This window comes from Gopherus evgoodei, chromosome 11 (genome assembly GCF_007399415.2).
Source record: "Gopherus evgoodei ecotype Sinaloan lineage chromosome 11, rGopEvg1_v1.p, whole genome shotgun sequence".
Lineage (NCBI taxonomy): Eukaryota > Metazoa > Chordata > Testudines > Testudinidae > Gopherus > Gopherus evgoodei.
The window spans coordinates 49,641,534-49,665,952 of NC_044332.1; the positions used below are offsets into that span (position 1 = coordinate 49,641,534).

The 24,419-nt window shown below is 42.3% G+C and overlaps 1 protein-coding gene across 3 annotated transcripts in view; it reads left to right on the forward strand.

Annotated features, from left to right (window-relative positions):
- Nucleotides 1-17,604: 17,604 nt before the first annotated feature.
- The window catches only part of ACVR1C (activin A receptor type 1C), a 29,091-nt gene continuing 22,276 nt past the window's right edge, over nucleotides 17,605-24,419 (forward strand). For all 3 annotated transcript variants that reach the window (XM_030580103.1, XM_030580104.1, XM_030580105.1), the window contains exon 1: nucleotides 17,605-17,773. In XM_030580103.1, coding sequence (XP_030435963.1) covers nucleotides 17,620-17,773 — 154 coding nt within the window. In that variant the 5' untranslated portion in view covers nucleotides 17,605-17,619. The remainder of the gene's footprint in view (nucleotides 17,774-24,419) is intronic.

The window sequence follows — 24,419 nt, forward strand, 5'->3', positions numbered from 1 at the left end:
GTGTGAGTGTAAAGCAAACATACAGGAGCAGATCTTCAGCTGGTGTAATTAAGCTACCTCAATTTACATGGCTGGAATCTGGTGCACAGTAATTGTCTAAAATAGCTTTTTTTCTTCAGAAGAGGTGTGTTATTGGCTTTCTGTGTGAAAGGACCAGAGGCAGGACAAGCTGCTGTTGAGAATAATCAAATAAGAGATGTGTCAATATACCAAAAGAGAAAATCTGTTCATTATGAAAGAAGTAGTTATATTGAAGCATTAGCACATGACAATCTTTCTATGCCACAGGATTGCAGTCATAGTCAGCTACAAACACAGTGAATCTTGAGGCTGAATTCTCTGTCACACTCCTTGTGTTCTGCACAGAGCGTTACCAATAAGTTGAATGATAAAATAAAGCTTTAAATATTGAGCAAGGAGAAAATATTGTATAATTTGATGAACAGACTGGTATATGTATGTACAGTGTATGAATGAGGCTTTCTTTCAGTTTAATTACCTTGCACAATTAGTAATTTCAAATTTGTATTGTTTTTTATATGTAGTATATGCACAAATCTAGCACATTTGTGTGTGTATGTGTATGTATATGTATATACACACGCATACACACCCATATTTTTTTCCTGTCCTTCTCTTTATGTACTTAGAGGGAAAGAAAGAAACTAAAGAACCAAGTAGCTGAGCTATTCACACAATGTAATTTACTATTAAAATCAGCTACTATCTTGAGGGCCTTAAAAGTGGTCAGTATAGTACCAATCTTAATAATTCATAATAATAATTAATAATTCATAAAAAGCTAAGGTTGAGCCAGGGACTTTAGAGAGTTGAGCATTACATCAGTAAGAAAATAGTTGAGAAGATAGAATGGAAAGAGGAATGAGCTATAGTACTGTAAGGCACATTTGTACCCGTATGCCAGCTCTCTCCCATCGGCATAGAGGAGCTATATGGGAGACCTTACAGTGGTGAAGCTGCAGCAGTACAACAACTGTGCTGCTGTAAGGTCTGCAGCGTAGACATAGCCTTAGTACTAGAGTGTAAGAGGTAGACCTGTCATGGAATAAAAACCTGTTTAAATGTTAGGAATCAAAATAGGAATAAATGGCTGCCAAGTCTGACTTTGGATTAGATGTTAACAATACGTATTTGAAGTAGCTCTACTGCTAACATTGATGTTAAATATTGTTATTGACAGCTTGGAAGATCACAGGTTTTTGTTTCTTTGAAACCTGTTGAAGAGTTCAATATTGGAGGCCATAAAGGCCGTTTGGTGTTCTTGCAGGTTAATTCCTGTGCTCTTGTGAGAGACTGCAAAGAAGTATCATTAGCCTCGTAGTTCCTTGGTACAACACTGAGGCCTGGTTTACACTGCTGCTTAAGTCAATGTAAGTTACATTGCTAAGGGATGTGAAAAAATCACCCCTCTAAGCGATGTAGTATATATTGACCCAATGTGGTGACTACGCTATGTCAGTGAGAGATGCTCTCCTGCCGACTTAGCTCCCACTTCTCAGGGAGGTGAAGTACTGAAGTTGATGGGAGAGTGCTCTGCCATTGATTTACTGCATCTTCACCAGATATACTAAATTGATGCCACTACATCGATTGCAACAGTGCCCTGATTTAGCATGCCAGTGCAGAAAAGTCTGGAGACATCAGACTCTGAGGACAGCACTGGAACTTCTAAAAGAAGGGCTGGAGCTGTCCTGTCAGTGAACTTTAATACTTTAGTCTAGTATAATAGTCTTCTCCACTTGCTGTTGGCTTGGTGAGGGTGTAGAAATGCTACTACTGCCAACTAATAGAAATTCTCCTTTAGCTTAAAGGTAACCTGTATGGGGAAGGGAAAAGTATCATTTTTTTGTTTTGCTTTTCATTATGATGTTTTAAAAAGACCTGAAATGTATGTGTATGTTTAAAGGTTTTGGTTTCTGCTTGTTTTGTACACTAGAAGTCAGATCCCATCTAGGCTGGAAGACTGATAACTGGAGAACTGATGTGATAACATAAGAGCAAAGAGAATGAAAGCTGAGCAACTGAAAGGGAAGAGATTTGTAGACAGAGGCCCTAATTTTTTAGAAGTATTTAGGCACTGCTGTGCTCAGTGTTTGCAACTCCACCCTGATTTAGGAGCCTAGCTTTCATTTTTGATTTAGGCACTTATTGACTGTCAATAGGATTTTAAACCCAAAGTGCCTAAAACTTGATTTCTTCTAAGTAGAGCAGTGCTTGCCAAGATTCATGCCTGGTCAATTCCTCAGTGCACTCACTTTTGAAGTGTATAACTTAGAGGTGCACAAAAAGGCATTGGAAAATTTTCCACAGCATTTTTTGCTGATTCATTTCAGGCTATCTTGGGGGCCTTCATATTTTGCTTTTATGTTACATTTGACAAACTAACACTTTTTCTTCTCACAAAACAGCATTCTTGTGATGGAAAGAAGCCCATTTAAAATGAAAATACATTGAATATGGGAGAGGTTTTTTATTTTCAAATTTTTAAGTTAATACAAAAGAACTCAAATATTGAGTCTATTCATCTCTCATTGTGACTATTTCACACACCTTTTTATGTAAGCCATTTTAAATTTTATTGAATCAATAACATTTAGCTGCTTACCTGGCAGCATCTTGTTATAACCCTCCATTATAATGTCTCTTCTCTTCTTCTTCCCTTCAATAGCTCTCGTTTCATGGATATATAGAGCTTTAAGGTCAGGAGGGACCATAAGATCATCTAGTTTGACTGGATCTAGTCATAGGCCATTATATTTCACGTGGTTACCCCTGTATTAGGGTTGCCAGGTGTCTAGTTTTTGACTGGAATGCCCAGTCAAAAAGGGACCCTGGCAGATCTGGTCAGCATTGCTGACTGGGACATTAAAAGTCTAGTCAGTAGCACAGGGAGGCTCCCTATCTGGTTCTGTGTGACTTCCTGGAAGCTATCGGCGTCTCCCTCTGGCTCCTAGGCGGAGGGATGGCCACGGGAGCTCTGCATGCTGCCCCTGCCCCCAGCACCAGCTCAAGTGCTCCCATTGGCCAGGAACTGCAGCCAGTGGGAGATGAGGGGGTAGTGCCTGCAGGTATGGGCAGTGTGGAGAGCCATGTGGTTGTGCCTCCACTTAAGAGCTGGAGGGAGATGTCAGAAGCTTCCTGGTAGCCACCTGAGGTAAGCACCACCTGCACCCCAGCCTCATACCAGAGACCTCACTCCTCCTGCACCCCAATCCCTTCATCTCTGGCCTCACCCCGGAGCCCAATCCTGCAGCCGGAGCCCTCACCGCCCCCAACCTAACCCCTGCCCCATCCTGGATCTTCGTCCCACACCCTGAACCCCTCATTTCTGGCACCACCCTGGAGACCACACCCCTAGCCCAGAGCCCATACACCCTCCCACACCCCAGCCTCCTGCCTCAGCCCAGAGCCTCCTTAGATACCCCAGCCTCCTGCCCCAGCCTGGAGCCCTCTCCTGCACCCCAAATCCCTCATCTCCGGCCCCACCCCAGAGCCTGTATCCACAACCAGAGCCCTCACTGCTGCTCCCCCTGCACTCCACCCCCAGCCCCAGGCCAGTGAAAATGAGTAAGTGAGCGAGGATGGGGGGAGCAAGTGACGGAGGGAGATGGAGTATATGGGGGGCAGTGGCCTCAGAAAAGGGGCAGGGCAGAGGCGGGCCAAGAGTGTTCAGTTTTCTGCAACCTTACCCTGTATTGAGCCCAATAACTTGTTTGACTAAAACATATTGTCTAGAAAGGCATCCAGTGTTAATATTAAGATATCAAGAGATGGAGAATCCACCTCGTCCTATGCTAGTTTGGTTAATCACTCTCACTCTTAAAAATGCGTGTCTTATTTCTACTTTAAATGTGTCTGGGCCCTGTGTCCAGTCATTGGTTCTTTGCTATGCCTTTCTCTGTTAGATTTAAAAAGATCCTGTTAGTAACAGGTATTTTCTGCCTGTGAAGATACCTGTACACGCTAATCAGGTTACCTCTCAATCTTTTTTGGGGGGATAAATTAAACAGATTGAGCTTTTTAAGTCTCTTGTTATAAGGCATTTTCTCCAGCCCCTAAATAATTTTTGTGGCTCTTGTTTGTTCCTGCTTCAGTGTTTCAATATCCTTTTTTGAAATGTGGACATCAGAACTGTATGCCACTATCTGTCTCACCAGTGCAGTACAGAGGTAAAATCAACTTCCTACTCTTACTCATTTCTCTCTGTTTGTATATCCAAGGATTGTTTTAACCTTTTTTGCCACAGCATTGCACTGGGAACTAATGTTGAGTTGGTTGTCTGCTATGACCCTTAAATCCTTTTCAGAGTTGTCTCTTTATCTCCTCAGTACACAAAGGGCACTTTAAATTCATTTTAGGAATTTTAAATCATCAGTCATAGCTTCAAAAGCCAGATTTAAAAACTTATTTTTCCTTTTCAATCATGAAAGCTGTAGAATCTTGAAGAAAATAAGACTAGTTTTGCAATTTTATTTGACATCTTATCTTTTGTATAGTTATTTGACAAGAGTCACATTCTGCCTGGTCCTTCAGCATGTGTGCAGTGATAGGGAAGAGTGACAGGGTGCTGGGCTGGGACTCCTGAGCCAGACCTCTGTCATGCCAGCTCTGATTAAGAGAGGTAAATTGGGGCTGGCTAGAGAAACCTGTGCCTGATTGGTGAAGGGGAAACAGCTGGCAGACTAATTAGCCAGGGGTTATATATAGGCCCAAAGGAAGGAAGCTGGGGAAGCCAGAGAGTGGAAGGAGAGGGGTAGCTCTTGCTCTTCCTCTTCTCTTCTGGTTGTAGAGATTGAGAGGCCCTTAAGGCTCAAATCCCCAAGCTGTAGATGGTGAGAAAGTGGTGGGATTGCATCCAGTAAATAAACTGCACCAGTGATTGTTGAGCCAGAAGGTCGCTGAGTGACTTTTGGAACAGAGCAGAGGCAGGAGCAAAGGGGACACTGCTACACTCTGTTACGGATGGCAATAAGATGCTTCTCTATCTGAGTAAAGGTCTGCAATCAGTGGGTGAGGGACTAATCACTGCCTACTCCTGCTAGAGCTCATGGTGCCCTAAATTGGGTAGGGGAGGAAGCAGAGCTATGCATACACACCACATGCCAGCCAGTGCCGTTGGGAAATATCACCATCTCATGAAGTAGTGTTGCCATGTCTGTGCATTGGAAGCTCTTTGAGGCATGTTTGAGTTTACTATGGCCTAAGTAACTGTAAACAGGAAGTCCAGGCCGTTGTGCTAAATGAGGCCAAAATCTCCCTTAATTTTGGGGTAAAATGTGGTTTGTTTTTTCTTTTAGATAGTTATCAACAAATGTGACAGTAAAAGTTTAAGTGCACAGTAAATGAAGTTATTCCAAATAGAAACATTTATTCAGGATTTATCTTTTCCTCTCATCAGAGATTATGATTACAATAATATAAAATAAATACTTAATTTGTAACCCAGTTTCAATTTTATTGTGATGCACTCTACTGCCCTGAAGCTACTGGGTATTACAGATAATCTTCCTTTAAATCGTAATCCTAATGCTAATATCTTGGTAATCTGTATCTTTACAGTGAAAATGGCTTAGAGGTGAAGTGCAAAACCCCCTATTGTTCATAAATGGTACTGAGTTTGCTTATTCCCTCAGTTTTTAATTTCTTTTCAGTCTGTGGTAGACTCTTAGCCAGAGTATGCTGAATGTACTCTTGCTTTTTTTTTTCTTTTTGGAGTTTCCTATATACTTGTAGCATTTAAGTGTTCCTTTTAAATTTTTAAACTCCCCCTCCCTCACCCCCAGTCCCAAATCATTAAATCTTCTATCTGTTGTTCACTTATCTGGGTTGGCCCTTATATTACTCCTGGGGAAATTCTGCAGTGCAGCAGAAAAAATGCCCCCCCCCCGGCAGATTTTCTTTGCTTCCTTGCAGAAAGTGCTTTCTGTGGGGAAATAAAGAGAATCTGCACCAGTACTCACTCACCCTTCCCTGGCAGCTCAGTTCAGGCAGCTGGGGCTAGTGATAAATCACTAGGGGGTGGAGGTCAGGGGATGCCCTGGCAGCCCAGGGATGCTAGTCTCAGCTAGTCCTAGAGTCTATGAGTCTATAAGGCAGTTAGGGCTTGGGGGAGGCTGGGACTGGCTTGGTAGGTTGGGGGGGGGTGTCAAATGGTTAGTTTACAGTGGGGTGGGAGGCTCCTGATGCAGGGGGATGAGGCTCAGCAGGGTGGGAGTTTGGGGGGGCTCAGTGAGCGGTTTTCGGTGCAGGGGGCTTGTGACAGGGGATGAGTCTCAGTAGGTAGGAGATTAGGGGGGAGGGGTCACTATACAGGGAGCTGCTCCCCCTACCCCCCCAACCCCTATGCATCCAGACCTCCCCCAAGCCCTAACTGCCTTCTCCTGGACTGCCCTGCAGAGACCCATTCTCCCTGCACCCAGACTCCCTGCTGAGCTGCCCACACCCATATTGCGCCACACAGAACCCTGGTACTCTTGAGGGAATACTGCACCAAAAAATGTAAAATTTTGCAAAGTTCTCATATTTTAATTGTCAAAATAACATAGAAACACAATAACAATGTAATTGCACCATTTTCAATTATTTTGGTTATTTCAAAATACTTGTCAGCAAATAATTGAAAATAGTGCGATTACATTGTGTTGTTTTGACAAATAAAATATGTAGAATTTTGCAGAATTTTAAAATATTGTGCACAGAATTTTTATTTTTTTGGTGCAGAATTCCCTCGGGAGTATTATATAACATGTTTAATGGATCTGAATTGTTACTGGTAAAAATGAAGAGTGCTAAAAATGTACTATCCATTTGTGATTTCCTTTGAATCAAACTAATTGCTAGTTTAGATCTTTCTACTACATGTAGGAGCATGGATAACTTTTTATTTGAGGGAGTTAGGGCTAAAAATAATTGTTGAATATCACTTTGAGTCATTTTGTACCATTATCACAAATGGAAAAATTTAATCAAGTGAGACAAATGAGCTTCTGTTCCAAGTTCAGTGTTTTCTTCCTTGATTTATGTGATCCCTAGCTTTGTGGTTTTTTTCTGGTGGGTGGAGGTGAGAGGCTTAGTCCCCTACCCACAGTTGGCTATGCCCATGTGTATGTGTTCATTTCACTAGGCCAGGGGTCGGCAACCTTTCAGAAGTGATGTGCCGAGTCTTCATTTATTCACTCTAATTTAAGATTTCGCTTGCCAGTAATACATTTTAACTTTTTTAGAAAGTCTATAAGTCTATAATATATAACTAAACTACTGTTGTATGTAAAGTAAATAAGGTTTTAAAAATGTTTAACCTGCTTCCTTTAAAATTAAATTAAAATGCAGAGCCCCCTTTACTGGTGACCAGGATCTGGGCAGTGTGAGTGCCACTGAAAATCAGCTTTGCGTGCCGACTTCAGCACGCGTGCCATAGGTTGCCTACTCCTGCGCTACGCTATGTTACAAGTTACTCCTACCATTACCATTGGTCACACTGAAGATTAAAAGAAAAAAAATGTCTTTGTGTATGTAAACTGTGAAGATTACTTGCTATTCTGAAGGGGGAATCATCTTTTCCTTTAGCCAGATCAGCGTCTTGTTTACAAATGGTTCTGTGCCCTCAACTCCCATTGAAATTGAAGGGACACAATTGCCTTAAAGGTCATACTTCTATCTGAAAATATTTCCCTGCTATTGTTAAAAGTTCCCCCAATAGTTCTATACCTGAAAGATTAGAGAGTGTTTTCTCTGTTTTCGTTCATTTTGTGCATGTGACAGAATTTTGTGTGTATTCAATTTCCCTGTTTACCTTATGTAGGCCTATAGTCAGTTTTCTCCGTTGTTTGTGTGGGTCTTTCACAGAGCAATGCAGAAGAGAGACAATTTCTAATTAAAAAAAAAAAAGGCATAAAACTGCAAAAAATGGCTGAGGTATTGAGAAGCTGGTGTTGTGTATATGAACTATTTTTTTCCTAAATTAACTCGAGTTCAAGTTGGTGGTGTCCTTTTAACCTCAATGAACCAGAAGCATAAAATTAGTAATTCTGTTCTGAAGAATAAATATTTAATGACTACAAAATGTTGTCCTTCAGAGAGTAATTAAAGATGTTATGCTTCTCTAGCCAGTCCCCAATGGTGGCCTTGTCCACCAGACTTTGCTGGGCCATAGTACCTATCTGCATGTGGTGTGTAGGGGGATGCACAGGCACTTTATATGACAGCAGCACTTCCTTATTTGCATAGAGGTGTAGGGCTTGGTAGATAAGTGCTGCTAGAGAATTGCATCCTTAAGGAATTGGGCAACCGGGACTGGATGCCAAACATAGCTGCTTGAGGCCATGAAATATTTCAGTCTTGTTACTTTTCTCCTAATTTCCCAAGAACAAGAAAATGTAAAGTTTTAAGGACACATTATTTTGCTTTCTTTCTCACTTTACTTTACTAATTCATAATTTTTTCTATCAAAGCTTAAATACGCAATTTTCCCCCTTTGGATTATTTTGTCTTTTTCCAATTCACAAGTATCTTATTTTGCTACATTGGTTCTAATATTGTGAAAGTTCTTTTGCTTACATCTCCATCAGTGCACCATTAGCAACATGCATATCAGTATCTATGGGAAAGCAATTGTATTGTAGGGGAATGCTGTGCATTTGTTTGGGCTCTTCTTGTGCAGGGTTTGCTAGATATAGCTGATGCTAGCAGTGAGGAAGTAAGCAAGATGAATTTCATCATGTTCAAACCATTATGAAGACAACTCTTCTCTCTCCTTTCTTCTTCACCCCCAGAATTTTTAAAGAAAATGTGTGTTGAAAATGTCCCAGCCTCTCTGTGGAAGTAGGAGATACAAACTGTAGCAGAATTGTTGTAGTTCTGTATGTAACGCTTCTGCGAGGTGGAGTTGGCAGCAACAGGGCTGGGTTTAATATGTAGGGGTTCCTCTTAATAATACAGAACAGAACTGGCTTGAGCCCCAACTCAATAATCTGGGAAAATTTATCACCACCTCCCACCCCCACAGGCACTAGTCTGTGTAGAACAAAAGGGAACTTTTATTAGAAGGGAAAGGGAACCAAACATTAGTTTGGGAAAACGCTATTACCACATTCAAAAGCATGCAATCATAACCAAAAACTCGACCCCGCAGTGCACTGGGCAGTGTCCTTTGCCTCTATTTCTCACTTTGCGGTGGGAGAGTCTGACAAATGAACATATCTTTAACGCATCACTCTCCTCTCTCTCCAGTGCACGCCACTCACAGTTGGCTGTCCTTGGTTTCACCCAGAGTTCAGAAGTGTGTTAATAGGAGTTCACCTCCCAACTCAGAAAGGGGTTGGGGTGGGCATTGACCAATGTCTCTGTGGTTGCTGAGTGCCTCTGCAATTGCTGTTTGCCACTGCCTCTGTTGTTTTTGTCAGCTGCTGCTTGCTTGCTTGCTTGCTGCTGTTGGACACTCTCTGCCACTTGTGCGGTGCATGTTCTGAGGTTCCGCCGCTTAACTCAGGTCTTCAGTGATTTCACTGTGTACCAAGGAATCTCACTGCCAGTACTGTCTTTCATTTCACCCCTGTCCCTACAACAGATCTAAGGCATAGCCCCAAGATCTGCTTATCAGGGATTTCAGCTCTGGTAATCACTGAACAGAAACAGTGACTATCAATTGAGTCTAATCTGCTCTGCCTTTAATTGTTGGAGAGGGAAAGGTCAAATGGTGTCTAGGACTCTTTAGCCAGAGTCCACACCACAAGGTAGGAACACCTGTCCCCATACTCCCTCATCTTCACTGGAATTTGACATTCCTGTCCCCCACTTAGCAAGTGAGACTAAGTTTAGGGTGACCTCAATTAGGGCAGGCCTAGGCACAGTTCTGCTACCCTTTACTTCTACAATAAGGATAACAACATTTCATTAGCCCCTGCATTTGAATACTAGAGTGATTTGTAAACTAAAGCCAGCCAAAATTGATCATTTTGGGAAAGCAGTTCCATCATGCTGCACACCTAGGCAGAGTAGGCGTGTCTATGTTCCTGAAGTCTCTTTTCTCCAGTGAATCACTAGATGTTGGAGGAGAACTCATTCATACCTTGCTTTATGCAGCATTGGAGTCCTGGTAATGTGGACACCATACAAGTGGACTCTGCATCCCCAATTATTATAGAACTGAATTCAGCGAGATCTTTCTCTGCAGGCCTAGAAGGATGATGGAAGTCATGGGTGAACTGGGGGAGTGGTTGGAACATATCTAGTGGATCAGTACAGGTCACAATTGCTGTAGTAATAGCTGGCTCTAGTAATAGTTGCAGCCTGGCCACATAAATGTCTTCCCTCTGCCTCTAACCTGGATGGCAGGATTTAATTCACCCTCTCCTAGAGTCATTTAGTCTGGTTTTGTTGCATGGGAGATCAGAATTTCATGTATCCATGAAAAATGTTAACTTGGTATCTGGGCATTTTGTGAAATTCTAGTCATCAATCCTGTGCCTTGAAGACAAAGCAAAAACTAACATTAATTGTGGTATAAAACAAATACATCACCCTAGCCCTTTAGGAAGGGAGGTGGGTGGGGAAGGATGAGCTGCAGACTAGAATCTTGTTTTCTACCAAGAGCACAGATATTTTTTTCCCTTCCTTGAACAGGAAGATGTTGAAACTGTTTTGTCAGCTGAATTGACCTTTCTTCCATAACTTTAGATGTTATGGGCTACTGGCCTTTAGCAATTCTATCGAATTGTTACTATTATAGGCCCAGGTGAGGCTGCTGCACTGCCTGTTGTTAAGGTTGCCTGGCACTTATCGTTATAAGACCTTGTTTTCAATTACAATTTTGCCAAACTAACTATTTGGGATGAAAATGTGGATGCCAGTATGCCTCAGTCTCTGGGTATAGAATTTTTTTAATTTTTTAAATTTTAGTCCAAATTGTTTGGCTGTTTTTGAGAACAAGGCTAGGGAACCATAAGTTATTTTGCTCATGTTAAAAAATGCGACCTTTCTTTGAACAGCACTAGCACCCCCCTGATTTGGAGCAGGGGCCTAAAATTTGGCAGAAGGTGGCCTTTGTGTCAGGGATGTATCTTTTGCCACCTCCATAAAAATCTGCCCATGTTTGGCCAAGTTATGAAGAATGACAGTTTGCACATGCTCAGTAGAGACATCTTTGATTTCATCAGCTAAAATCTCTGAAGCTTCCATCCTCACTGAGTGTGCTTCACCTCACAGCTCCTACATATGATTGGACATGCACCATCCCCAGAGAGAGACTGAACATGCTTCCTCCAGGTCAGGGCTTCGCAGGTGAACACAGACTTTCTCTGTAATGGCTGCTCCCAGATGCTCTGGGCTGAGTTGGGGTAGGGATCCTTTCTCTTTCTATGACCCCTCCTGCTGGCATACAGGCAGCATAGAGGAGGAGTCGTCTGATTGGAATGAATTCAGTACAAAACTTGGACTGTGGGAGAGGGAAAGGAAATTTGGACAAGGAGTCCGATGAACCTGGGATAGGGAAGAGGGTGGAGAGAAACTGGCATTGGCTGTGCAAACAGACTTGGACTGGGAACTGGAGGAGTGGTGAGGGGAGGCTGGGACTGGGAGCTGGGATGGAGGAGAGGCTGGAACAGGGAGCTGGATGGGGAAGGGAGGGAAGGAACTGGTTGGCAAAGATATTGGAACTAGAAGCTGGTGCAGAGAGTGGGACAGGAGCCAGTGAGGAAAATAAGTCAGGGAGGAAGACTTGGGATCCAATTGGCTGGGGTAAGAATGTTGAGATCAGATGGGGGGAGTAGAAGGGGAGTGGCTGGGAGTAGGAACCAGTGTGGGGAAAATGGAGGCAGGGCAAGTCAGAAGACAAGTCTGCCTAATTCGGATCAGGGTTATTAACTTGCATCTCCCACATGGTACACGTGTACCTTAACCACAGGCTATTGGCTATTCTGGGGTGAGTCTCTGATTTTTTGCAAAACATTTTGGAAAGTCTCTGGTTTGTCTCTGTGGAATGTGAATCTTGGAAATTTTTGCGGGATAGGAAAACAATTTCCTGCATATCTCTAGTCAGATGGCAGACTGAAGCGGTGCCTTAAGTACGGCAGTAGAAAATACCACTTTGCAAGTAATAGCTAGAACAAGTGCTCAGGCAAGGTCTGTAGCTGCCCTCAGCACTATCTGCATGATTTCCAACCAGCTGCATTTGGAGTCAGACCCCAGCTGGTGCCAGGTCTTTGGTCAAAAGGAGGAAACTGGACATTGTCCAGAAAGGGAACTGTGCAAGAATCACAGGAGCAGCTTTGTCCCATTCCCAGTATCATGCAACCATGAAAATGCCGGGACATGAACGAAACCATTCATCATCTACTTCAGATTAGAGCAATACAACACGTTCCCATCCTATTTTTAGCTTCAGAGAGTTAGGAATAAACAGAGCAGGGCTCCATCTGAATCAGTTGCTAAAGGAGGCTTTTTTTTCACATTCCCATTTTATAACCCTGCGGACAATTGTTTCATTTTGCATTTGAAGGCCATCTTTTATTTTCGGTTTCAGTCATTACCACTTGATCTAATAAGTGCTATTGGGATCTCTTCCAAGATTATGGTCACGTTAATATTGGCTTTAAGGGAGAAGGAAATCCATGTGTTTCTCCTCCTGTACAATTTTTCTGATCAGCCCTCCATGCAGAGAGAACACTGAAATGAAAACACCGTGTTCTTGGAGTATCTTGAATTCAGGACAAACACAGACATATAATGCCAAGGAAGTCAATTATAGCCAGGGGCTGAGGATGACTACTATCAGGTGTAAGGTCTCCTCTCAGAAGCATGTTAACAGAAAATGAAGGTGGCCATAAAAGAAAAGTGACACCAAAGAAAGAAAAATCTGGTTCTTATTGAAGTCTGTTGAGATTGCTGATTTCACACAGACCTGCTTCAGTGAACCAGAGTTCATATGAAATTTAACCAGCAATTCTTGTTGTCTCCTTTACCTCTCATCGTGTCACCTCTGATGTTAGAAATCAAGGCCCCATTCATGTTCTCAGATTATTAGATTTTTTGTAATGGATCCATCCTTTAATGAGCAAGGCAGCGCTATTCTTATGTCAGATGTCAACTGGGGGCAGTGGAGGGGGCTCATTTGAGTCCCAATTCAGTCTAGGGAAAGATGTCAGAAAGACCCCAGTATTCACCCTAACCTAATGATTCATTGATGTCTTGGTACATTGTTCCTTCCCTGTTTAACAGACTTGTTCTGATTGTGCCATCAGTGTGTCTGATGGAGTTTTCATAAATAAAATAAGAACAGCCCTGTCTGCCCTATCACTGAGAAAAATCAACTTCTCTTATCCTGAGTATAGCAAAGATTGTTATCTCTATGTGTAGTGCCCATAGAGGAGGAGATGAACACCAAGACCTACCTGGTAAATGTTGAATTAAGCAGAATGGAATCTCTACTCCGAACTTTCTTCACTTATTGTAAGTCCATTTGATGAGCTAGTGATTTGACTTTCTGTTTTTGGATACAGCAGTAAAAAAGCCCTGTGGCTTCTCCATATGTCAAGATCTGGGATGTGATGTGGTGAATGATCTCTTGCAAAGATGGGCAATGTCTCTGCTGTATGCCTTTTCCACCTTTTCAGTCCTCCCCAGTACCATACAAAATATAAGAAAGAGAGAAATAGTGGTCTGAAAAGGCAATGGCTCTCAGGTCTGATTAATCTAGCCCTGGATCTTCTGAGGTCTCCTTCTTTCAGAGGCCTATTATTGCAAAAATCAATCCTCCAGACAGATTCAAAATGGACACATGGATGAAGTGATTAATTCTCATGTTCCCTAAAAGGAAGCCAGTAAACATAACGTATTGTTCTTGTGGTACAAAGTGCATATCTTAACAACCAGTGCACTTGCATAAGGATGCCCAAGCCAAAAGGTCAAGTCTCTGTGGTTAATATCGGCATGTTTGACGAAAAGAATTTTAGTACAAATGCTAACATTAGATGTTTGCTTTGGGCAACAACCATTATTCTAGACACACAAGGTGATAGTTCCAAGGTCATGCTCTTTGTTCTACTCCTTAGAGCGCTACCCAGGTTGAACCCCTGCAGAAAGTGTCATTATACTTCCTTTCCTTTTTAGTAGATGACCTGATAGCTACTGTCTTCAATAAGGCAAGTTTCTGAAGTTGAGCGCTTTCTCAGATGAGAGCTAGCGTTGCACTTTTTTTTTTCACAGAAGTAGTCCTCACAACTTGGAACATGCATTCCCAAAATAAATTCAAAAATATTCTTCCTTCTGTTGAGTATCTCAAAGTCCAGTTAATCTCAGGGCAGAGTATTTGTGTCTCCTATACTGAGATCTGCTTCATGGCCATGTGGCTACTAATACATAAATTCATCTATTCTGCATTTTGGTCATCCAGTCTTTAGTTAGTGCCATTTTTGGCAGAAGTCTTCTCAGTGCCTTGGTGCCCAGAGGAAGATGGAGGATATATAATATACCTCATTTTTTATGTTTGTATTTAAAGGTTAATCTTGCTTCCCATCCTGAAGGCACTCTATGTAAATTCCACTGTAATGATCTGTGGACCTTAGCACAATGAAGAATAGGAAAATTTAATACGTGTGCCTGAAATTTTCTTTTCTTCAAGTAATAAGGTCCACAGATTTGGCCCACTCTGGAGACAATGGATCATCCAGAGTAGAGAAGGAAATTGACATCCAAAGATTTGGGATTGTTTGTTAGTTAGTTTCCTATGCTCTGCAGTAGGAGATATTATTGTGCTTGTATATATTTAACACAGTTTGTAATTCAGGAAAGTAAAATTGAATTATCCTGGCTGTGGAAGTACTCAGTTGGAGGGAACTTCAGGGTGCGGGGCACTCCTCTTCAGCCAGTGGCAGGTCTAGTTCTGTTCCCAAACTACAAACGAGCTGAAGAGCTCATTGTAATGTCCCTGTGGACCTTATTATTTAAAGAAAGGAAGTTTTCATGTAAGCACAGATATACTTTCCTGTCCTTTTCATTTGCCCACTGTGCAACTTAGGATGTCTTTTTCTCCTTACTCCTGCTGGTCTATTTAGCAGGACTCAAGTATAAAGTATAAAATGGTATAAATAGCAGAGCTGAGTGAATAATTAGGTTTTTTGCAAATACTTTTTCAAATTAAAAAAAATTGTTTAATTTATGCCTGTCATATTTATCGTCTACAAACGTGAGCTGCAGAGCTTTATTAGACAGAATGCCAGAGAAAACGCAAATTTTGAGCTCAAATGTCAATATGTAGAAGAAAGGAAACTTCAGATTGTACATTTGGTTGTGATGTATGAAATTTTATACACTGAGTTGGTTAGTTATGTCTAATTAGGAAATGGAAACTATACCATATGATTTATATACCAACAATCCAGCATCTTTGAGAGTTTGAATATCAAGTATTTGCAATCTAATTGATATGGGAAAGTTTTTATGAAGATACTTGTGAATTTGAAGAATTGATCAGTTTCATTCTGCTCTCAAAAACAGGCAGAACTTGAGTACATTAGTCACTCTGAATTATTTTGCAGCTCTAATAGTAAAAAGTTGGACTAGTTTCCATTTTATAAATGGTGTTTTCTTGTATTGTTCATGATTAATAAGTGGTAATTGGTTCTAATCATGAATGACAATTGGGTATGCTTTTAGAAAATAGGGGTTCAATACCAAAACTGTCTGTTTAAAAGAGTTGCTTAAATATGTATTGTACCAAACAGTCATAAAACATTGGAGATACATGGTAGATGAAGTAAGGGAAGGTTTTTGACTTTTTAGAAACGACATTGGGTCCAGTCTTGGGGTATTATGACACCCAGCTGTTCCATGGGTTTATAAATACTTACTTGGAGTCAGAATAATAGCCGTACTCCTTGTTGAAAAGAAGAAAAGAGAAGGAAACAGTTTCTACCCTCCTCTCCTGGGAAGACCAGTGCAATGGAGAAACTAGCATTAAAACTGACAGCATGTACTCCGAGTGACCATGACATTTTTTCTTTTCAATAGAGCTTGCAAAATATAGTCTTCATTAATTTATACTGTGATCTTTAATTATTAGGCACTCTTTAAAACAAGCAAAACTTTCAAGCTGTCATATGTGCATTATTTGGGGGGCAGAATTATTCCTGTAAATGCCTGGACCTGACGTAAAAGGCAGCAAATGCATCTGTTACTTGTATTCGGGCTACAGGAATGGACATGTATTATAATGAATTTGTAGCTTGTAAACTTCTTTCTTTACAGTAGTGTACTATTATAAAACCTCCATTCACAGTATCAAAGATTTATTTTTACAGAAATTAATTTAAGCCTTTCAATACCCCAGCAGCGTAGGTATATGTCATAATCATTTTGCAAATGGATGTGTAACCCATGCCTGCTTGATGTGTCGCTCTGTCCCCATTTAGAGGCACCTAGACCACCTAGAGATTGATGAGCCTACTACAGTCTTGGCTGAGAGACGTCTTTTAGCTCATGCAGTAGAGATGCATGCATTAAGCTCCAAAGATCCCAGGTTTGATCCTGGCTGATGATGACGGGGGTCTATTGGTGTTACAGATGTATTATGGCACATAAATGCTGTGTCCATGAAAGCCCTACAGTATGTCAGTGGGATTACTCAAATGCTTTAAGTTAGGCACACACTCGGGGAGGAGACATGCAGGGTCAAGCAGGAAGCCTGGGCGGGGAGGGAAGAGGTGGGACCAGAGCCAGAGTGGAAGGGGTGGGGCCAGTGCCTCTTCTGGCTGCTGGGATGCTGTCTGGTGCAGCGCAGTGGCTGTCTGGGAGAGTGTCTGGCTGCTGTGGGCTGCCTCCCGTCCAGACTCAGCTTCTGGGGACAGCGGCTAAGTGAACCAGAGCCTCCTGTTTCCCCTGGCATGCTTGGCCCCTGTCCCCAGAGGCCAAGACCCGGCAGAGAGTGAGAAGCCGCTGCTGCCCCTCCCCAGCCAGGCTTTCTCCCAGGCAGCCGGCTATGTCACACAGAGCAGCAACTGAGAGGAGTTCTGTCCTGTTCCCTGCCAGGCCCGGCTGCCAGGGAAAGCAGCTGAACATACCGTGGGGGAGCCAGCGCAGCTGGAGGACAGAGCCCCTTCATTCCCCCCCCCCCCCAAGCAGGTAGTGTGGGGCAGGGAGAGTGTGGGGGCCCTGGGGGGGAGAGGGGGCTGAGACATATGAGGCAGTCATGTGTCCTTCCCTTTAACTTGTGCCCCCCAATATGAGGAGGCACCAGTCATCTAGGCACATGCTTAAGTACCTTGCTGAATGTGAGGGTACTTTGAAGCACATGTTTAGCTTTATACATGTGCTTGTCTTCTGCTGAGTGGTGGCTTAGAAGACTTGGCAGAAGTATTGCAATGAATCCATGGCACAACTGAGAATAGAATTCAGGAGCCTTGACTCCCAGTCTCCTTATCTAAACAAAAGACAATCTTCCTTGCTCTGAATTACTAAATAAAATGTACATTGTATGTATGAAGTATTACTGTTTTTAGTGAAAAATAATACTTTTAAAAATATTTTTCAGGTCTGAAGTGTGTGTGCCAGTTGTGTGAGCATACAAACTTCACCTGCCAAACCGAAGGAGCATGTTGGGCTTCAGTCATGCTAACTAATGGCAAAGAAGAGGTGATAAAGTCATGTGTATCCCAACTAGAACTGAATGCTCAAGTCTTCTGTCACAGTTCTAAAAACATTACAAAAACAGAATGCTGCTACACCGACTTCTGCAACAATATAACACTCCACCTGCCTATAGGTAAGCAGTATCTCACGGTTAGGCTGTGTTTGAATTATCATGACAGGAGCAAAGATATATTGCAGTTTTGAATCATAGAATATCAGGGCTGGAAGGGACCTCAGGAAGTCATCTAGTCCAACCCCCTGCTCAAAGCAGGACCAATCCCTAACTAAATCATCCCAGCCAGGGCTTTGTCAAGCCTGACCTCAAAAACCTCTAAGGAACAAGCTTCCACCACCTCCCTAGGTAACCATTCCAGTGCTTCATCACCCTCCTAGTGAAAAAGTTTTTTTCCTAATATCCAGCCTAAATCTCCCCCACTGCAACTTGAGACCATTACTCCTTGTTCTGTCATCAGTCATGTACCACTGAGAACAGTCTAGATCCATCCATTGGTCCACATTCTTCCCTCGGACACTTGTGTAGCTTTCACTGTAGTCAGTGAACGGTGTGTGCAGAGCTGACAGTGGAATGTTGGTGAAGAAAGTAAAAGAAATTTGATTACTTAAAAAATCTTTCTAATGGAGTATCTTAGTTTAGACTTCAAACTGATTTACTGGTGTCGTCTTTAGTCCTTTCACAAAATTGTCATCACTATAATGGAGATATACTGTGTAGCAGCAGCAGCAAAGAAACATACATTTTGGCTGTGAGTTAAAGATTGCTTGGTCACAGAGAGCTGTGTGTGTTTTGCCAAGGGAATTGGCCCTGCAGAAATTTTCATTTCATAGTGTCACAGGTGATGATGCTTTACAAATAAATGGTACGACTGAGTTCCTGCTCCCAAGGATTTTATAGACTAAACTGGACATCCAACTATTTAAAGGTTGAGGTCTGGAATTAAGTGTCTTGGATATGCAAACAGGATAGAGAGGTTGGGAAAACATTTGTACTCTTCCAATTAGGGGGATAATTACCCATTTTTATCTTGCTTGTTGTTAATTCTGTGACTGAAACTCTCCTCCCCCCATGGGCAGGGGGATAGCAGCATTTTTTTTTATTCTAACCATTGGTACAGGCAGCTGTCATGACTTGTAACATCTTTCTCCTCATTTTGACTAGTTACTTCTAGAGTCCTGTAATTTTAAGTGGCATGTCATTTTTGATATATGTGGTTGAGAAATTAGTACAGCTCATGTTGGAGTCTGTTAATATAAAGATCAGAAGGGCAAAGATGGGAGAAAGTGTATGGTATTGCTTTCTGTACAATTCAGGACTTGTCTTGAGTATCATGTTTATTTGGGACACTGCGATCACCTTACATTCTAAGACGCCACTGTTCAGTACATAATGTAGCATGAGAGTGAAATCGTTTCTTTCTATAGAATCAGCAAAATTGTTTGTTTGTAAATCTTTAGTTTTCAAATTCTGCAAAAGGGTTGTAGCAGCTGTGTCATGGTGTGCGACTCTCACCGCTGCTGCACCTCCTGCTGGTCGTCTCAGGGAATTAGTGTTTCTAGCCTCCTGAGTGCCCTCTGCAGGCCGGTGTCCCACTGCCGCTGGCCCCTGTATCCCTCCCAGGACCCGGTTCCCTTTGTCTTTGGGGTGCTGCCCCCTGGCAAATACCCCCACTGTCTCAGGGTCTCCCCACCCAGGGGAACCCTCAACCCTCTATCCTCAGCTTGCCTCAGTTGTGGGCTACTGCCAGTCACCATCTGGCCCCCACTCACTGTGGCAGACTGCCATATAAAAGCCACTCATCATAGGCAAGGGGGGTGGTTTGGACCTGCTGCCTCTACCTACTTGTAGGCTGCCCCCTACAACTGCAGTACCTAATTGGCCTTCCACTAGGCCACAGCCTTGGGGGGTTTCCAGGCCAGAGCTCCCTTGGCCTTCCCCCAGCCCTGCTGTACGCCAGGTCCCTCCGTCTCAAAGCTAGAGGGAGTCTGTCTGTCTCTGGCTTCTGGCCCCAGCCCTCTTATAAGGGCCAGCCTGGCCCTGCTTAAACCAGCCTCAGCCTGATTGGGGCATGGCCCCCAGATGAGGCTGCTTTCCCCAATCAGCCCCACTTTTCCCTCCCTGCCACTGCCCTCTCCCCGGGCTGTTTTAAACATTTTAAGGCAGGAGCGGGTGACCACCCTGCTGCAAGCTGCCAGTGTTACTTGGCAAGGTTCAATGACACACCAGTATAAGTATGGATTTCTGGTTCCAATTAGAGAGGCAAGTGTGAGAGAAGGGTTTACTCTTCTAGGAACTCTATACCATAAAGTTGGTGCCGTATTTGAGTCTGGCGTTCTCAAAAGTTGTAACAGTGAAAAGGTTATTTGCTGCTTTTTCCATTTGGGATTAAGTTACAGAAAAACATTGCACTTTTCCCCTTCAGCAGTTTTTAGTTAATCCACTCCTATTCCAATAACCTTTCAGGTGGTATAGCATTTATTTGTGAAGCCTGTTGTTTTTATGCAAGATGTTAACACATTCATAGTCTGTATTATAATTAGTCATTTATATTGTGATGTTACATAGCACTTTACTCAGCAAGTTATATATGTCTGTTGCTCCGAAGATTTGTGCTGGATTACAAAAATGAGAGAGGGGACAGCAGTTCAGGGAAGGCAGAAGAGGAGGAATTACTGATGAAATGAACAAAGGGAGAAAGATTCCTGGAAGCTGTGAGTTAAAGGCATAGTATGAAGGAAGTAAGATGGGTGGTGTCAGGGGAGGCTTGGTAAATGAAAAATGGGAACTCCATGTATAGGGAGCAGCATAATAGAAAGACAAAGATGAAAATGTGCGACAAGATGGGAATAGTAAGAGGAGAAATGTTGGGAGAAAGTGGGACACTCAGAAATGAGAACAGAGGCAAGGCCTTCTAAGTGAAGATGAGGAGCTTGAATTTGATTCAGTAAGATGAGGCAAATGCAGAATCAAAAGGGATGTGTGTGGTAACTTCCATAGCGGTATTTTGGAGAGACTTGAGGTGAGTGGGAGTATTTCATGGTTTTCTTACGAAAAGATGTGTGAGGATATAATAAGCAAATCTGACCCCTGGCCTTTTCCACACCAGCATTTATTCCTCTGCTTTCCCAACCTCCACCATCTTTCTGGCTCATAGTTGTAGTCTGTGTTTGGGGATGTCTTGTATGGAATGTTTTCTCCATTTCATCTGGGCCTGCAGGTCATCTTTGTCTCCCGAGAGACCAGGTCTGGGCACACAACAATGAATGCAGATGCTGTTGCAGAAGTTTGCGCCTGCAGAAGAGAAAAAGACGGGGCAGGATTCTGCAGAAAATTCTGAAGGGAAGCAGGAGGCTTGCAAGAGGGAGGTGCTGTCTTTCTCAGTAGTTTAGGGGGAGGACTCTCACTTGGCGCTGACAGAAGGAAAAAGGACTTGGGAGAGGGAGGTGAGACTGACTGCAAGAGGGGAAGTGATAGGTGGGTATACTTTTCTCAACTCCCAGTCAATCACTCAAATTAGAACCTCTGGAAGGAAGAGTATATTCCTTCCTGGGAGTCTGAGATAAATCTACTTAAATGTACATAAACATGTACAACCCTTAAATATTGACATGTTGCAGGAATGATCCTTTTCAGTTGACACTTGCAGACAGGTACTAGTAGTAGTAATGTTCTGCTCAGCAGCTATACTACATGCATACAGTATATAGCACAGTGAATTAAAATACTCTTGATTTAATAAAATGTGCAGCTATTGGAAAAATGGAACAAATTTAACAAAATATTCATAGATGTGCTTTCTGTAGCTTTGTGTCGTTCCAACATTTGAACGGGTAGTTGCAAAACATTTGGTTTCCTATTACTGTTAGCAGTGAGGGTAATCTGCTTGGGCTAAAAACTGAGCCCTTTGCCCTACACATCTGGGAGAGTTCATGCTAGATGGAACTGCAGAAGTGCCAAGGTTACTTGATTGCTAATCTTTTCTGACAGTCCTTTTACATGTTATTCATATTACGGGACAAACATTGTCTAGGTCCAAGTGAAAGCAAGTTTCTTGGAAATTACTGGATTTGTAGGCCCCAAACTCTGGATCCCTTAGGACTGCTTTTCCCTATATTTCTGGTGCAAAATGTCTCCGAAGCTGGTGTGTCTGTCCCTGGAAATATTAGAGACACAAGGTGGGTGAGGCAATATTTCTTATTGGACCAACTTTTGTTGGTGAAAGAGACAAACTTTCGAGCTGAGAGTTCTTTCTCAGGTCTGGGAACGGTCCTTAGAGTGTCACAGCTAAATACAAGATCAAGCAGATAGTTTAGCATAAGTAGTTAGCATGCACTCTAAGGGTATGTCCACACAGCAAAGAAAAATCCGCGGCTGGCCTGTTCCAGCCGACTTGGCTTGGCAGGGCTCATATAGTGGGGCTATTTCATTGCTTTGTAGGCTTTTGGGCTCAGGACAGCTCCACAGTCCAAACACTGCAAGCCTTTGTCTGCTGGCACAGGCCAGCTGCAGATTTTAGTTTGCTGTGTAGGCATATCACAAGGGACCATTCAAGGTGAAGTAGCCAATTAACACCCCTGTAGTCATAGGACAAAAAGTGGTGGGGGCAAGGGGTTATAATAAATCATTAAACCAGTGTCTTTATTAAAGCCATGGTTTTTAGTGTCTAACAAAGTTATGAATTTAAGCTCCCAGGCTTGTCCGAGAGCCAGGATAATGGCGCTTGTGCCAACCATGTTCCTGTGTGTCCAGGGGAAGGATGTTTCTGGAGTTTCTCTGAATCTTGGCTATTTTCAGCTGCCGTAATGGCACATTGAGACCACTGGCAGTTACTGTGTAAAATAGCTGCTTTTTACTCAGCAGATCTGCAGACCTCTGAATGCAAAGCAATGTCTGTTTTGCCTCCATGACTAAAATAAACATTACTGGTCTTTACTTCCATGAGGACAGCAGAACCTCCACTGCTGAAAGAGCAGAACTTTAACTCTGAGGAACAAGTAGTTGCAAAACATTTGGGCTGAAAATTTACAAATACTTGTGAGAAGTTTAAAGGGAGTTTGATGAGAAGTTAATATTTGAAGATAATTAACATTTTGGTCACAGCATCAATAGGAATTGGCCACTAATTTTCTTTTTGACTATGAAGGCCACTGGTTAAATGAATAGGGAAAAGAAGCTGTTGGCATTAGAGCAAATGAGAGCACAATCAGGACCAGACATGTTAATGATCAATCTGTCATCGCTGTGAAATTATGAACACGGTGTTAAAATAAAAAAAACAAAACTGGGGATAGTTTAATGGTTTGCCAATGTGAGTTAGTGCCCAACTTGTGCATCCACAAAACCTTATTTCCATTGGCATTTGGCATTTACTGCATGCAAATATTTGTGTGCACAATTTCATGCTCAGTTACACTTTATTGAAAACTTAAAATGTATTCTTTGAAATTATATCCATGCTTGTAACCATGCAATGTCACAAACACATACGCGGGTATGTTTTCAGATCAAGGTGGATGAGGATGAACAAATTGTCATTATACAAAAATGTTAAAAGCAGAGCACAAGAAATGCATAAACTTTGCCCACAAATGTAAGATTAGTTCAGTAGGAAGAACAGTTTTGACTGATAATCTGGGTATGCCATACTTCCTAAAACAAAAGCTCAGGTTCTACATATGTCAAAAGTGGCTTTTAAAAAAGTTGTGTTAACTGATGACAGCTGTGTCATGAGGGATCCTTACCAGAAGGCAGTTTGTTTACTTTGTGCAATTTGTCTGTTCATGAATTTCCTTAGTAAAAAACGTAAATGGCAGCATATGCTGTTCAACAACAGAAACTTTCTGTCAATTCTCTCATTGTTTTTCCTCCTTTTGGCTGAGACGGACAACTTGATTTTCTTGCATGAGCCAAGACTAATAATTCTTGTGCATCTGAGGAAGTGGCAAGGTGCGACAATAAAAATATGCAAACGCTAACACAGTCTGGATAGCTAAATTTTGATAGAATGAGAGCTCCTGACAGTGACTTGCCTTTATAAAATTTGCCCTGGGTTAATGTTACTAGAGTGCAAAATTAACTTGCATTGATCAGTATTGTCTAGGTTTTTATGTTGCTTGGAGTTTTTTGCTTCTGCTTAATATTTCTAATTCTTATGTTTCCTGCACAAATCTGTGACTTGAGTTGACCTTTCTCTGCCAATAGGTAAAGTCTAAACAAATCTTGGTACACTGTTTCCTGATGGGTCGTCTTTTGCTTCTATTTCTAGCAGGGGAAATGGCTCTATATACTTTCAGTGTGTAACTAGTTATTTTGAAGAGTTGCTAATAAGATCTGTGAAGTTTTTGTTTTTGTTTCTCCCCCCCCCCCCAGGTTGCAAACTCAGTTAATAGGTAACTGACCTTCCTAGTTTATCAGGTCATATTCCAACTTTGCAGTAGCTGATGTACAGCTACTAGGCTATTGTATAATTTGGAGAGACTTTTGGCCAGGTCAGTGTATAACTGAGGAAGAAAAAAATCTGTGATGTGGACCAAAGGAAAGAGAAACTATGTAATGTGCATCTCAAATGTACTAAATATGTCTCCAAATCATGGACTGCTCATACTTAGAGATGTGTTCTCTGAATAAAACCCATCTTTCTTCTTCGAGTGATTGCTCATATCCATTCCAGTTAGGTGTACGCGCCGCGCGTGCACATTCGTCGGAAAACTTTTACCCTAGCAACTCAGTGGGCCGGCAGGTCGCCCCCTAGAGTGGCGCCACC